The sequence below is a fragment of the Brachypodium distachyon genome, chromosome 3 (genome assembly GCF_000005505.3).
Source record: "Brachypodium distachyon strain Bd21 chromosome 3, Brachypodium_distachyon_v3.0, whole genome shotgun sequence".
NCBI classification, from domain to species: Eukaryota; Viridiplantae; Streptophyta; class Magnoliopsida; order Poales; family Poaceae; genus Brachypodium; species Brachypodium distachyon.
This window is the reverse complement of record NC_016133.3, coordinates 54,163,823-54,180,048: the sequence shown is the minus strand read 5'-3', so window position 1 is coordinate 54,180,048 and position 16,226 is coordinate 54,163,823. Positions and strand designations below refer to the sequence as shown.

The following is a 16,226-nucleotide window of genomic DNA, read 5'->3' as shown; positions in this document are numbered from 1 at the left end:
CACGCTGACACGCTCACACGCATAATATCGCAAGTCACAACACACTGGAATAGCTGATAGAGGGAGATCGGAAACAATATATTCGAAAATTTCTCCAAATCCATACCGATAGAAGATTAATCGCGGCCACCTTTCCGCGAGCGGTCGTTCACTTGATAGGCGTGTGCTATTGATTTGAATCGATATAAACACATTACGCATGCGAATATTACCAGGAGATAAACAAGTGGTACCTCTGTCGATCTCTTAATTGGCGACGCACGGTGCGCGCCGCTAGAAAATGTAGGCCGGCCGGGGTGTCGGGAATCCTACGGACAAACTTTATTCACATGCATGCAGGGTGGCAATATGCGCCCATATAGACACTCCAACGTACGTACGTGGTTCACGTGTACATACGAAAAGATGGATCGGACGAGTTTTTCACAGAAGGCACGCGGTTTTGACCAACAATTAATCCATTAACATATTTTTATAGGCAAAAGTATTTTTTCTTTTCTTGATTGCCAGAGAAGTCTAAAAATCATCTCTGAACTCAAAGTCATATACATTTGATTGTTTAATGAGCAAAAATCGGATACTTGTCCTTTTTCTGATTTGAATGATTTGGGTTCCACGTGACACGTTTTTCTCACGACATCCGACATGGAAAATTTCTAGAAAAAGCTGCATGTGACTCTCAAAGTATTTAACTTTCACTTATCCTTTTTCTGATCACCTCATCTGCCTTTCGCGTTAAGAAACTTCCACACACCGAACCAGATGAGCCATGGATGTCGATCAAGCAGAGATAATACTATTCGCTGAGGCACTAGCTAGCCGCAAACTCACCCCTACCATCTGCTAGTGAGTAGTAACTGAGAAAAGCGAGCTAGCTGGTCTGCCGAAAAGCAAAAGCGTAGTACCCGTACACATATATAAGGCGACCAATTGCTTTTCCGGAGCAGCACACACGTGCACGCGGCCGATGTGCCACCGCTCGGAAACTTCTGCTTAATTGGTGCAGCGCATGTGCGCGGCATGCATGCATGCATGCATGTGGCGTGTTTTGTCCTGCACGGATAGATAGGCGGCAGTTCGTACGGCGCTTGTGCCTCCTTGGGCTCATAGCTGATTGCGGCGGACGCGATCTGGAAATCAACTTGCACGCAGGCGCCGACGTCCCAACGTACGAGGTGCCAACTCTCACTCACCGGCACCGGCTGACAGACAGCGCCGAGAGGGAGAGAGCGTGCTAGCTTGGCTGAATATAGGTTCTCTTCCATGCAGATGGAGCTGAGCAGCTGCTTGGGCCTGGGCCCTGGTGTAAGGGAACCAAGGGACAACAAGACGAGGCCACGCCGGAAGCCCAGCAGCGGCTTTGCTTGTATAGTGCACGTTGCGTGTCCCTGTGCCCGGGACGGACGGTACGGGCCTTTCCGGAAGCCTGGGCTGCGCGCTGCTCAGCTGTCGCCAACGAGCCCAGGAAAGGCCCGGGGCCCCAAAGCCCACGCTGCTCGGTGTCGGCCGGAGAAATGAATGGGAGTGGACCGCTGTTCGCCGCTCGCTCGGCTCGCCCTGAGCACGAGGCCCACGTTTTCTTCGCCCAGGTAACCAGGTCCGGCGGCCGCTTCGAGCCCATGCGTTCAGCGGCCACAGATCGCCCGACCGACGTGGTGTTCGAGTCCCCAAAAGTGCCAACACAAGTTGTCACTCTTGCAAAGAACCTAGGCCTGAGGCATCCACATCTTTTTAAGGATCATAGCATTACGGCCAGTTCATCTGACAGTGGCATTTGGCAGAGCTGTCTTGGTAGTACTACTACGATTATTTACTCTTTTATTTAAGGGGAGGATCTCCTCTGGAGTATCTCCAATGAACTCGTTGATGACAGAAAAGTTAGCAATGATAATAGTAATAAGCAATTAGGAGTACTACGTGAAGAGCAGCACATGGACAGTTATCGGAACCACCAAAAGCGGAACACAGAGAACATGCACGGCTGTACCAACGGCCAACTGAGAGCCCTTTGTGCCTGCCACTCACGGCAGTAGTATTCAACTACTACCGGTTCAAACAAAAGCGTTTGCTCCGGCGATGCATTAAAAATGTAGTGACTCTCATACCCAAAAAATGCACAGCAAAAGTACAACACAAGGTTATTTACAAGGCAAACCGATGTAGGAGTAGTTGCATGCTGCTGCTGATATCAACAGGGGGTTGAGGCAGGCAAGATCGCACAAAATAAATAAATTAAAACAGGCAACCCAAAGGATAGGCAAAACAGACCACCATCTGAAAAGGGCGCAAAAATGAGGAAAATGTGGTTTTCCATTAGCTAGTAGTAGCAACAATGGGGCTAAATGTCAGAGGCCATGGCCTCCTGTTGGTCTCCCCATGGGACGCTGATCGGCTCAGGATGGATCCGAACCTTGAGCATCTTATGAGGCAGGGATTTGTATCCATGGTACCCATACAGAATGATGGATTCAGTCTCTGGCAGCTCAGGGAGCGGAAGGATGATGAGCCCATAGGTGGCATACGTGCACAATGGAACTCCGTCCGATACAGATGGCTGGGTACTGAGGCCGCAGAAGAATCGGAGTTCACTGCGGGGCATGTCGTGCACAATGATAACGAGAGGCTGTTTCTTGGAAGCTCTCTTATTGGGCTTGTGCCGGGAAGCGCGGCGAAAGCGATGATAGGATGTCTGCAGAGAGGGCACGGTATGGCGCCTGCGGGGTTCACTGATGTGTAGCTGGTTGAGCAAAGGTATAGAGCACATCTTGTGCAGAATTCATGTTTGCATCCTACATAGGTGAAAAGGTTCAGTACACAAATTTGCAGATATTGGTTAGTTTAGTTGTTTGCTTAGCAGTACGACCAGCAGTTAACAGAAAGCAAGACAACTTGCTTACTTTTGTACTCTGCTGATGTTGAGTTACCAACTGATTATGAACCAGAACATAAAGCGTGAGCTAATTGATGAACCATATGACTCTCATACAAGTACTGTTTTAATGTCCTTCAGCAAAAGATGCAACTTTTCCAATAAAAAATTAATTTGCTTAAACTAGAATACCATGTAAATAAAATGTATATGTGTACCTTCTGCAGCAACAGAGCACCTCCCTTCTAAGCAGACAGCACATGGGTCAATACAGACAGGTGACTGGTTCCGATACCTCCAGCCACACTCCCTACAGAATTGCCACCAACTATCAGCCTTTAGCAATACAAGCATGGACAATAGTTCAGTATAACAGTCTGATAAAAAAAAATGGAGGCCACACTCTTCTACAAAATATCAGTCTAATAATATTACAGGAGACCAATAATTTGGTTAAGTCAATAATATGCACATGAAAAACATGAAATGGCAATCTGCAAGAAAAGATGCTCATTTAATGAATCAGAAAAAAGGAATTTAACCTATTTAGCAGCAAACATTTTGTTTTAGATAATGGACATGATCTCTGCCACTTCTGCATCCGAAGATGCACACAGCCTATGTCAAGCAAAAAAATTCAACTTTGCAATATTTAGTACACTGACCTGGCAATGCTCATGATACTCATAAGTGGGAGGCACAGATAGGGAGAAGGAAGAGTGTGTAGTCGACCCTCTGGTTCATTGCTTAGAATTTCCTCGAGAGAGTTTCTATGCCATGAATGAGCTACCATTAATGGGGTCAAGCTGCATGAGGCAAATGAACAATATGGTTTAACCAAATCAAAATGATGAAAACAGCAATGACTGTTCATATGTATCAGAAATTCAAAATCATACCCGCTAGCATTTTGCGCAGCAAGGTTGGCTCCTCTAGCAATAAGAAGCTGCATTGTACGGTGTTTGGTTAGCCGATTTCAAGCAAATCAGCCAAACATTTAAATGATAAAAAATGCGTTCAAGCTAGCAGAACATACTTGACAGCAGACAGCATTTCCACCACAAGCAGCATAATGAAGTGGGGTGCTACCTGATCCTGTCAGATGGAAGCAAATCAACTTATAAGACAACTATCATAAGGGCATCAAAGCACAAAGGTATAAGACAGGGTAATAAAGAAACAGATTGGTTATACATTCCAAGTGGCCGAAAGGATGTTTCATCTCTCGCAGCACACCCTGAATGTATGTTCTATTAAAGTACTTAAGCAAGATAATACCGAAACATTTTAAGACAAAGAACCGTGAGTTAATTTGCAAACTATATGGAATGTTCCAGCACCAATCATGTTAAGCACTTAGAACAGGAGTCTGCTACCAGCAACAGTGAAGTTCACAAATAAAAACTACATAAAGGAAAATCCTAATTGACCTTAAAAGTATCAGAGAAGTTTTTTTTTCGCAAGATACCTATCAAGTCCATAGTTGTTCCATCTTCAATTGTGACCTCAGAAACACATGCTCCAAGGTCCAGTAACAATTGTACACACTCCACATGGCCATTTAACGCTGCCATATGAAGTGGAGTTAGGCCTCCATCTGCCTTCCAGTTTACCATCTTGACCAAATCACTGCTAAGACAGATATATCACTACATGATTCGCTTATAAGAACAAATAAGGAGAAACAAGCAAGGACCTGACATACTCATCATCAAAAACAGCATCTGTAACTTCTTCGGATGATCTATCATTCATCAGGTTTAAGAAGTTTGGTATGCTTGGTACATAATCTGCAAGCACAAGACGAAGGCATTGGGCATGACCATGCAGTGCAGCAAAATGGAGAGCAGTTCCGCCATTCAGATAATCTGTCCTGTGGGTCTGAAAGACATTTCGCCGCCTCAGGACCACATATAGATGAAGTAAAAGAAATTCACAGTAACAGCAAGTAAAATGCTCACGTTCGCATTGAACAGCATCAGTGTTTGAACAACCTCCCAGTGGCCATATTGGCAGGCTTGCATCAAAGCAGTCTACACATAATCAGAAAAGTACATACTTAAGAGACAACTTACTGACCGACTTCATCTCTAATGCTGAAGCTGAAAATAAGCAAATGTACCACAAAATGGGTTTACCTGCCCCCCATAATTCCTGAGATTGATCTCGACACCGGACTCAAGCAACAGAGAAACAATCTAAACATGGCAGCAACAGACAAAGGTGAGTGCAGTTCCGTTGCCGAATCAACACAAATATCAATATTATAGCCAGTCTGCAGGCGAATGGCATTACCTCATGGTGACCCTGTGCCGCGGCATAGTGCAGCGGCGAGTTGCGGCCGCCGAATGTGGAGTACCTTGCTAGACGAGGGTTGTACTCGAGGAGCGCACGAGCCTCCTGCAGGTCGCCATCCCGGGCAGCTGAGACGAGGCGCTCACCGGAAGCCGAGCATCCAAACGAGTTGCCCACAAGGCTGAGGAACCCCATGGATGCCCAAAATGAGGCCTTCACGGAACAGCACAGCCCAAGCGCTAAACTGTGGTTAGAAAGAAGGGAGGACAGTAGGCATATGGTGAGCTTGCTGCATAGCCATCGCCATGACGTTCCCTATTGAGCAGAACGTACAACAGCCTAAGGGAGATCCTGCCGTCGCCCGTCGGCGAGCTGGGCGGCGCTGCCACAACGCCGAGCAAGACGAATCTATGCCGCTGGATGCCTTCCCCCACGACGAGGAAGACACAGTAGGCTGCCGCGCTGACGCTGACGCCGACGAAGACGAACCTCCGCCGCTCCACGCAATTAAGATGAAGCCACCGCGGCAACCACTGGATGCAGCCAACGCAACTCCAGGGAGCCTCTACGCCGCTGCTACTCCCGTATTCCGCCGCCGGCTGCCGCCGGTCTGAGACCTCAAATGCCAAGCGCAATCGAATTCTGGGAGATTGGGAAGAACTCAATTTGGTCAAACTAGACAGGAGGATTTGGGGATGGATCGAACATCGAAGGAGTTCCTTTTAGATGGTGCCAAGGAAAGCGTATTTTCTGTGATTACGTTTTCTTGTACTCGAAACATGGTTCATTTACTACGCTTTATGCAGCCAAAAAGATGTCACCAGAAAAGGAAAAGGAAAAGGAAAAGCTCCTCGGTCATAAAGGAAAGAGGTAGTTCTTTCGGCACGGCAGCAGCTATCTATGAAGACGGGAAGTGGCACTGGCACATGCATCAGCATCTAGCGACGAGCGACCACAACGTGTTATTTGTATTTCGACAAAGTTATAAAATTCGAAGAGCTCTTTTATTCGAAGGAAAGTCATAGTATTTTTTAGTAGGATTTGAATTCCTAGAAAAAATTGTTGTGTTGATTGTTTGTTTCGCAGGAATATTATCCAACCACTTGTAGGATTCAAATACATGACACTTCAATTATATATTCTTTAGAAATCCTGCGAATCAAAATTGCCCTAGACAAAAAAGATATCCAAAAAAAGACATGTAAGTATATCCCAAAAGAGAGACATGTAAGCAGTTCTTGTACAACTAAATATATTTTTACAGCATTGTACAACTAATTATTACTTACTTTTTTTTTCCTCATCCTCCACATCATCAAAATGCAGATTTGGATACACTTTTTTTTAAGTATCAAATTTGGATACACTTAACAATCTTCCTCCACATCATCAAAAAAGAGAGAAGGATACATGTTCATCTGGGCTTATTTTCCCAGGACGGCCCACTGTACCGAGCCCAACCGGACAGCACCACTGCCGCGCTGCGCATATCAGAAGCCCGTCGGCGGCTCGGGCTGGTCCAAGCCATGAGCATGAGTCAGGCAAGCACAGTTCTGTAACAACTCTTCTTGTCCCGTCTCCTTGCAAACACTATCCAATACCGAAGGAATGATCTCCAAATGCTAGTCCCTTGGACCCGCATGCCTTGGCTCCAACTGCCTGGAACTGCTCCCATGACAGGAACCAAGCACTCGGTCCCAGCGCAGAGCAGAACAAGATTGTTAGCAGGTGGAAAGCCAATTGATACGTCACCAGACCACATTAAGCACAAACTCATCAGAAGGGCTCCACTGTCTGCCACTAACCACCTCCTCTTTGTTGTTTTGTACTTCAGTTGTTAGAGCACACCGCGGAGTTATCCGAATAGCTGGTGGTAGCTAGTCGTCTGTGTATCTCGCCACATAAGCGTCAAGTAGGAGTTCTATTAGATCGATTGTTTCTTTCCGGAGGGTGACAATCTGTTGGAGCCGATCATGAATTGTGCAGCGGTACTCCTGGGTTGCAGGAGTTCAGAGCAAATTAAGCAAGTCAATTTCCGTGAGAATTAGTACAGGACAGATTACTGCTTGAAGGAGGCTCAGTCTCGGACAGCACAGAAGCAGAGAGAAGAGAATCCCGAGACCATTAACCCCCCTGTGTACTGTAGGAAACGATTAACGTTGACGCAGAACACGCGGTTCCCGTTCTCCGAGACCCCATGGGCGGGTGTCCAGCCCGTGGCCATGAACCCGAGGAAGAAAGAGAACAGAAGACTTCGGAAGCGGCCATGGATGGATCGCCTCGGTTCTCGGGCGCGCATCGGTAGCTTTTCCGATGTCAAACCCTCCGGACTCCGCGCATGGAGCCATGCATCAGCCATGGACACTAGCAGCACAGCGCCGACCGCGATGAGTGACAGCCGAAGGCCGCCTGTCTGCCCGTCTATGGCACTCGTGCGGTAATTGCCGGCGCTGATGCGAGCTCAAGTGGTAATTCTTCTGGTTTTGAACTTCTGATCAAGAGGCACATTTCGCAGTTGAGTACGGTATCTCTAGCGCCAGTGCGCCACCACGACCACAAAGGGCCAAGTAGAGCGCAGGACTGGAGGAAGTTGAGGTCACTGCAGGCTCCTGCTCGCTTTCTACGTTTGACTCGCCTCAAAGACCCTGAAACCGGCCGTGCTGTCGACTCTTTAAGCATCGCTCGGCGACTCGCCAGCGCGTTCAGCAGAGTATCACGAGACGGCGCACGTACGTACGGGGTTGCATAACTGGCACGCGGTACATTGCTCTGCTGCCAGTTTTTCCGTCTTGTTGCACGGGCAGGGGATTCAATGGCGATTTCTTGGTCTTGTGTCCTGCCGCCTGCCGCACCAAAAGCATTTCTGGAACCTGCCAAAGTCAAAGCCCCGACCGGCTCATCAACATCAGAAGGAGAAGCATCTGGATTTGAAAAGCCCGCCTCGGGATTCGCGTACCTTTTCCCTTCTTTTACCCTAACTTGCTCCTGGCCGGCGCCCTTCGTGTTGTCGCCGTGCGTGCGTGCTTGCTTGCTTCTGCCTGCCTGGGACTTGCAGGCGTTATTACAAATTTACAAGTGGGAAACGATTAAACGGTGCCAAGTCAGCCAAGACGATTCACGAGCCCGTACGTACTCATGTACTAGTATGCATTTGTCTGGATCGGATCTCCGTCAGGTTGAACCCTCCGCTCTATCAGTCATTGACACGCTAGCGAGGCTGCATGGTTCCATTCGTCCCGAACAGTGGCGCATGCCGGGGGGCAAATGATCGACGACTGACTAAACGACACATCACAGCTCAACGCTTCCATTATTAGCAGAATCGTCTTGTCTGATTCGACATGCTCCAGAAAATCACAAGCCACGCAATTGTTGTCTGCAGACTGCAATTTAAATATTCCCAGGTGATTCTCTGAAATATTAGGCAGCCGTAAGGCGGCACAATTACGGCAACTTGCTAGAAGAAGAAGAAAAAGAAACGGTGGCGCGCTGCAGGTCAGAGCAAAGTTTTTTTTTTCCGAAACGGAAGGTCAGAGCAAAGTAATAAGTGCAGGAGAAGTACGTACGTACGTAATCCTAGCGCAGGTCAGCAGCCTCTGCCTAGACAAGCCAACAATGAATCAATACCGTATATCCTGCAGAAAAAAAGCACGCGAGGATGGGACGGCAGGGCTCGCATTCTCGCCGACGTCATCAGAGTTAATTAACCCTGCAAAAAGTCAATACCCAATTAGTAGTAGATTATTGCAATGTACTAGTAACGCACGGCCTACAGAGACAGGTCGAGTCGTTGATCGAGAAAGGGGGAAAGGAAGAAGGAAGTAGAAACAAGAGACACCGACAAAACGAGCAAAAAGAATGAGAGCAAGGAGAAGAGATCATGACACAGATCAGATCAACCACCCTCGCGCGCTACAGCGACGTCACCATTTGTTTTCTCCCCATATCCCCATTCCATCGATACCGATCGATGACCTCACACCGGCTTGCTTAATTGCGTGTCCTAACCCACACCTAATGCGGCTTTAATCCGTTGGTTAATCTATACCGGCCCGTAGGCTCAATAAACCCGGTCCATCTTTGCAAATTTATTCGACCCCCCCGCGAGTTTTCCTCCCACACAAAGCTTCCCTTCCCCCTAAACCTGCAACTGCAACCACTACTGCTGCTCGTTCTTTCTTTTTCTTCTTGTCGTTGCATCGCCAATTCGCCATTACTACCACTCCCCCCCCCCTCCTGTTGGCCGCCATGCCAAGATCCTTCACCAACTCGTACCACATGCATGTGCAACGAGAGCCGGCTTAGCTTTTGGCTGGATCGATCTCAAAAGCGAATTGAGCTTGAGCTACTTTGATCCGTACTTCTAGTACTCATCAGTTGGTTGGAGCGGATTAAGTTGGAGGATCATGAGCAGCAACTCGTCGTCGTCCATGGCGCCGCCATCGCCGGAGTCGTCGGCGCTGGAGACAGTGGAGACCAAGATAAGCCCAAGCATCCTGTTCGTGGTGGCCGTGCTGGCGGTGGTCTTCTTCGTGTGCGGGCTGCTGCACCTGCTGGTGCGCCACCTGCTGCGGCGGCACCGGCGGCGCCGCAGGGCAGCGGAGCAGCTGGCGGACGGCGGCGAGAGCGCGACGGCGTTCCAGGGCCAGCTGCAGCAGCTGTTCCACCTGCACGACGCGGGCGTCGACCAGGCCTTCATCGACGCGCTGCCCGTGTTCCTCTACAAGAACGTCGTGGGCGGCGGCGCTGATGGCGACGGCGGCGGCAAGGAAGCGTTCGACTGCGCGGTGTGCCTGTGCGAGTTCGCGGCGGAGGACGAGCTCCGGCTGCTGCCCAGCTGCAGCCACGCGTTCCACGTGGACTGCATCGACACGTGGCTGCTGTCTCACTCCACGTGCCCGCTCTGCCGGAGCAGCCTCCTCCTCATGGCCGAGCTCTCCCCGCCGGCGCGCGGCGGCCCCGTCGTCGTCATGGTGCTCGAGTCGGAGTCTCCGTCCGCGGAGAGCGAGAGTTCGCCCCAAATGGCCGACGCAGACAATAGCGAGCCGAGCGGCGTCCCGGGAGCGGAGGAGATGGTGGAGGTGAAGCTGGGCAAGTTCATGTGCGTGGAAGGCAACGGCGCCATTGCCGTTCCCAGCGCAGGGGATGGAGCTGCAGCTGCGGCTGGGAGCAGCAGCAATGGCGAGGCGGGTCTCGGGCACGGGCAGAGGAGATGCCACTCCATGGGGTCCTCGTACGAGTACGTCATGGAGCATCACACCTCGCTGCGCGTGTCCATCACCAAACCGCCGCCCAAGAAGACGAAGCACCCCGCGGCCGTCTCCAGGGCGCGCGGCGCCATGTCAGAGTGCGAGCTCGGCGCCTCGCTCCGCCTGCCGCCATTGACGACATCCACGACGACATCAACACAGAAGCATCCTCCTCCTCCCGCCATGGTCGCCGCGGGATCGAAGTTCCTGGCCAAGGACAGCTTCTCGGTATCCAAGATCTGGATGGCCAGGAAAGACGCCGCTGGACCCGGCGAGAGGCGCACGGTGTCGTTCCGGTGGCCGGTGAAGGAAGACGAGGATCAAGGGAGGAGGAAGAGCGGGAGCGAGGCAGCGGAGTGGGGCGACGACGTGGAGAGCTGCGGCGGCAACAGCGCCGCATCGGCGGCGGCGTCGCTCGCTGGGGAGCAGCGGCCGTCGTTCGCGCGGCGGACGCTGCTTTGGGTCGTCGGCGCCGGCGGCAGGCCGCAGACCAGCAACCGAGTAGGCGACTGCTCCTGATCAACGTTCCGATCCATCCAAACAATTATTTCCTTCTCCTTTTTTTTCCCCTCTACTAGATTAGATCGATCGGCAGGCCGTGATTGCAAATTTGCAACATCAGGGGAAATTCGTTAAACCCAGAGAGCGTTCCTGATCAGCAGTCTTTCTGAAGCAAACTGTCACTCGTTTTGCTCTGAAAACTGTACAGCGGTTGTCCGAGAGCATCACCCATCCATCACCCCGGTGATCTTCGCGTGTTCGATTTGAATCATGGCGTTGCCGAACCGGGACAAGGGAGGCGCTGCACGAGACGGAAAGGGGATTTGTTCGATCGCTCCGCTTGCCGGCGCGTGATCACCACATGTGGGCCTGCAGTGCTGCGACACCACAGTGAGCTCTTTTGCTTGCGCCCGGTAGCATCCGGAATTTTTGCAGGATCGCTTTCTCTTCTCTGAAGCCAAGTACGCGCGCATGCAGTCGAGTTCAGGAAGGTATCGAGATCAGAATTCTGAGCTCTGATGACCTCTGAAGGATCAACCACAGATATTTCGTCTGTCATCTCAAAAAAGGCTCATTTTTTTGTTGCCGCGCTGAGGGTCCTGACCGAAGTGGGCCTGCTGGACTGAAAGTCTGAAACTCTTGCTTGCGGCTGAACTGGACAAGATATTCCGTTCTTGTCACCATGTAATTGTTGTTCGATGACTATACTAGGGTACAACACCCTGCGAGTACTGCGTCGAGCGTGTTAGACTGCGCATTACAGTCTGTTCAGTAAGTTTGAGTCAAGGAGGTCTCGATCCAGTAGAGTCGGGTCAAAGTCAAACTGCATCTGGTCTGTCAGTTTTTCGTTTCAGTTCAGCAGGACCGGTACGAGCACTCGCTAATATTATTGCTCGGAGAGACCGAAAAATGGATAGCACGGAGTACCGGTAGTTCTTCCGTGACTCAAATTTGCTTAAATATGCATGTATCGATGACTAAAAAACATGACTCCCCGACCTCTGGCTCCATGCCTACCGGCGGTTCTGAGTCTTCTTGGTCACATCTCTGATATGGGACGAAGCAAGTAGAAAATTTGTTGCGTTTGAGTCGCACGGAAATCTACGCGAATCTGCAGTTACTCGTAGTACTTTGACGTTTCTATTACCGCTGCAGTTAGTTGTAGTTAATTGCAGTAGTACTACTATTAACTTCAGACACTCTCATGGTAGATCACTAGCATCACGCAATAGTCACATAGCATTTCCTCGATTGAAACTGATTATAGAGTAATACTAAAAACCACCAGATTCGGTCATTGAGATTGACTCAAGTAAACCCGTCAAAAAGAGATTGACTCAAGTATAAGGCGATGAGGAGATTGACACAGCCCAGCCAGCCCACCTCCCCTATTTCCTCGTTTTCTTCTTGCTGGGATGCACCATTTCCTTGGCCCAGTTCTCTTTTTTTCCTAATTAGAAAAACACCTCCCCCTCAAAAAAAAATCCTAATTAGAAAAACACCTAGAATGTGCCTTCCAGCCCGGGCACGAAATGAAGTCGGACCGAGCTTTTTTTGCGCATGCAGACCGGATGGGCCGGCTTGGCCCGGCACCGAATGAGGTCAGGTCGGGCCGTGCCGTGCCGGGCCGGGCCTACCACTGTGCGTGCCCGGGCTGTGCTGGGCCTGCCCGATGGCCAGCATACCGAGAGTGACTCTCGAGGGCTATGGAGTACGAGGTTCTCTCTCAAAAAAAAAAGAGTACGAGGTTCTGAAAAAAAAAAAGGAACGGTGTTTCCGCCTCGTCTCTGGCTCTGAACGGTCTTCTTCTCTGATCAATGTTGTGTGAGTGCTTTACGTTTGGGTGATTTTGCTAATGTTTAATGTTCGGTCAAACATAAACTATGGTTTGTGTGAGTGCTTTACATTTTGGTTTATTTTATACGGAGTAGTTTCTGGACAATGCCTGTACAACGCACACCAACTGCACAAGGCTGACACGAGAAGATCATATATACCATCTTACTCACCGGAAGCATCTACGTACGAGTCTCAGCTGTCGTGTTCTTCGGGTGTCAATCGGTTTTCTCCCTTCCAGAAACGTAGGTATAATTATCGGTCAGTTCTTTGAAAAGCCTATTTCCTAGCCAACCATATTTCTCATATTATTGGCTCACGTCATGTTAAAGTATACTCCAGCTCTACCTACATACCTATCTATCTATCCAGGCGGCAGCGGCATGCGTTCCTAATGATAGGAACTGATCAATCGATAGGATATTTTTTGTTCATTGGGTACGACGCGTGGTCCAATTATTTGCACACATGAAGTGCTCCTTATCTCTGTCTTTCTATGAAATTTTCCTTTGCCTTATCGATGTGTCCGATTTCTCAAATTCCAACGTGCGGCTTTTAAAAATATATGCCTCCGGTCGGTTGCTGGAGACCATCTGGAAGTTCAAGTGTCCATGTCATGTGATGCAGGAGGCGGCGCAACTAAGTTGGATCTTGTGAAGGAACTGGTGAAAATGGAAGCCTAATTAACCTGTCATGTCACAATTCCTGTCAGCCTTGTGTTTGTACCTTTGTGTAGCATGCAGAACGATTCGGCTCAACGACGTACTAGTACTAATTTACGGAGAATTAACCAAGGCTTGTTTCAACGCCAATAATAAGAAGACGGTTAATTAACCGATCAGTTGGCGGCCATGGAACACTAACTTGTCATATCCAGAGTTTAATGTGGTGTGGCAAAACTCTTGATGACGATCGATCCGTATTTGAAGGACAGGATAAGGATAAGTATTGGTGAGCATCCACTGTGTCCTGTCCTTTCCGGTACAGTGGTACGCGATGCGCGCCTGCCTGACATCATTGTTCGCTCCTGGCCGGATGAAACCTGAAGAATCTGGGATCGGTCGAAGGATCCTAGGAAGAGTTCGTTGCGTGCGTGCCTGCACGTCTTGCCATGGGCTACGCTACCTCTTTGTTTTCGAAGAGGAGAGCACGCAGCCATGGATGATGGATCACCACTTTTAGGACCTGTTCGTTTCGATTCAATCCTCACCAATCCAGGGAGAATTGACAGGATTGAGTTGGTTGTGTTTTGGGGACTAAAGGTTTCATTCTCTCAGAGTTTATGAACTACTCCACTTGTAGGAGTATATGTTATTCATTTTTAACTTTGGTCAAGCTTATGTTAGAAAATGATCTTTTTATTGAGAGGAAAGGCATCACCATGCAGGACCACTCAAAAGTCCCTCCCACTTTCGTTGGAATATTCCAGAATCCCCAAGTAGGTACATCAAGGACAAGAGTACAACTGCGTTCCAAGCTACTGCTAACAGCACGCGGCACAAGCAGATCGTCCAAACTGAACGCGGTGGAATCGGAGTCAACCAATGATCTAGGAGCGGCAGGCAGCAGCAGCAACACACCACGATAAAAAAGACAACATCGCTGCATAGCCGCATAGGCAAGGATTTAACGACACACGGCACCCGTACGTCCTCGGGCCCGGCCGGCCGGCTCGCCTCGCCTGCATATGCCGCCGGATCGACCCTACTTGAACTCATTGTGCGAGGTACGCACATAGAGCTTGGAGCATATCCTGTATCTAGATCTCTCCTCTGTTCTAGGCGCGCGGCCTGCCGGTCTCCGTGGAAAAGAGACGTACGCCGCGCAGCGAAATGATCCAAGAAACGTGAGGTCGCAGCAGTAATATGCTCAGCACATGCTCGTGCATACCACCAACTCTCGCCGGCCTATGCTTCGTTTAGAGAGAAGTATATCTCGTTGCTCGATCGATCCGGACAATGCTGCTGGCCGATTGCTCGACTATTAATTACGGGAAGCATCTAGTCGATCTCCCAGCCGTGTCGTACGTGTTCTTCGCCATCGACATGGACCACCGGAGTCTGGAATGTAGCATTCGCAACCAATAAATTCCAATTTTTTTAAAGAATTTTTTTAATTAGTTTGCCATCCATGGCAATGGGAAGGTCTTTGATGATCTCTATCGCCCATTCTTGTCGATCTCGGTCGAGCTAACTGCCTGCCGATCCATTAATTTGTCGAGCGAATGCATGTGATGGAACGAACGGGCATGGAAGGATATTCTCTTCTTGCCCCGGCCGATTATTCGCACACTATGTTGAGAAGAAACAAGCCGGTGTGAGAAATGGAAGCCTAGTTTGTCATGTACTCATCGTACGCATCCAAGCCTTCTCTGTCTTGGCATAGTGAAGCAGAACAGGGGCGGCATGCATGGCGGCACATGTAGATTGGAGTTTAATTACGAAGAAACAGGCAGGTTAGAAAAACATGTTGGAAATTGAAACCTAACTTGTCGTATCCCTCTTTTCCTCTTTTTTTTTCCTCTTCAGCTATCCTCGGCATACTCGTGGTAGTAACAAACGGATGGAGTAGTATTTTTCATGAGATTAATCAGAATTGATGGATAAGCACACATGGGAGGGGAGCTGCCTGTACGCTTCACCTGTCCTCCTCTTGATCGGCTTATCTTGGCGTACGTCGACTCGAGATAAAATGATTTTGAAGTAGTCGGAGCACTGTCCTTCTGGTCCCAATTGGAAAGTAATACGAATCACAGACTTTTCCGTTTTCAACAAATAAAGCAGCAAAGGTATGAAAATCCGTAAGGACGAAAAGCAACGTGGCAGAGCTTTTTTGACGCGGGTTATTTGTTAATTGCTCGGAGCAGCGGGAATTAACACAGGTGCTCTATCAATGCAGAGTCCACGCGCGAGAGCTTGCAGGCGAAGGCAGCCACTAGCCCCGCGCGTGAAGCACGTGGTAGAAGAAATGAAGGAAACATACTGTGGACAAAAGGATAAGGGGCAAAATGCACCGGGTAACTGATGGTGCAGGAAAGAGAACGTGCCGTTTGCCCAGAGACTGAATACGACCTTGCAGTTTTGCAGAGACACATTTCTAACACGAAGGCGAATAGCATGATAATGATTTCTTTTTATTTGTGATTTGCCACGTACGAACTTCTTACGCTTACGCTAACACTCTTGTAATCTGCAAACTGTAGATCGATATGAACATTACAGCCTTTTGCTTGCCTAACAGATCGACATCCACTCATCGGTGAGGTGAAGGCACGAACGATGCCGGAATGCCGGATCGATTCACCCGGCCAAACCCAAACCCAACGTGCAGGTAACAGAAAGGCACGGCGAGATGAATATCATGCCATGCGTGAGAACATATGAAGGCCGGGGTGACGTGGACTCGGCACGGGCTCTGGTCCATCCGCTGGGCTGGGCTGGCCACCGGGAAACGTCTCGGACTCTGCCACGCAATGG

General features: G+C 49.5%; 2 protein-coding genes across 4 annotated transcripts; one reads left to right on the top strand and one right to left on the bottom strand.

The window, feature by feature from the left end:
* Positions 1 to 2,050: 2,050 nt before the first annotated feature.
* LOC100822438 (probable E3 ubiquitin-protein ligase XBOS32) lies at positions 2,051 to 5,871 on the bottom strand. Of its 3 annotated transcripts, XM_014899984.2 has the most exons (11): positions 5,498 to 5,870; positions 5,165 to 5,408; positions 5,008 to 5,067; positions 4,831 to 4,902; positions 4,575 to 4,750; positions 4,338 to 4,498; positions 3,906 to 3,964; positions 3,769 to 3,815; positions 3,535 to 3,675; positions 3,088 to 3,179; positions 2,051 to 2,789 (listed from the first exon to the last, which is right to left on the bottom strand). In XM_014899984.2, the coding sequence occupies exons 2-11, from the start codon at positions 5,357 to 5,359 to the stop codon at positions 2,314 to 2,316; spliced, it is 1,479 nt and encodes a 492-aa protein (XP_014755470.1). In that variant the 5' UTR covers positions 5,360 to 5,408; positions 5,498 to 5,870; the 3' UTR covers positions 2,051 to 2,313. The 3 variants fall into 3 exon arrangements, with proteins under 3 accessions (XP_014755470.1, XP_024316249.1, XP_010235902.1); XM_024460481.1 differs by having other exon boundaries at positions 4,566 to 4,750; positions 5,165 to 5,871; XM_010237600.3 differs by having other exon boundaries at positions 4,338 to 4,501; positions 5,165 to 5,871.
* A 3,324-nt stretch (positions 5,872 to 9,195) lies between these two features.
* On the top strand, positions 9,196 to 11,135 carry LOC100822124 (RING-H2 finger protein ATL13). The gene has a single exon (XM_003570230.4). It carries the CDS (start codon positions 9,571 to 9,573, stop codon positions 10,930 to 10,932), a length of 1,362 nt encoding a protein of 453 aa, XP_003570278.1. The 5' UTR covers positions 9,196 to 9,570; the 3' UTR covers positions 10,933 to 11,135.
* Positions 11,136 to 16,226: the final 5,091 nt, after the last annotated feature.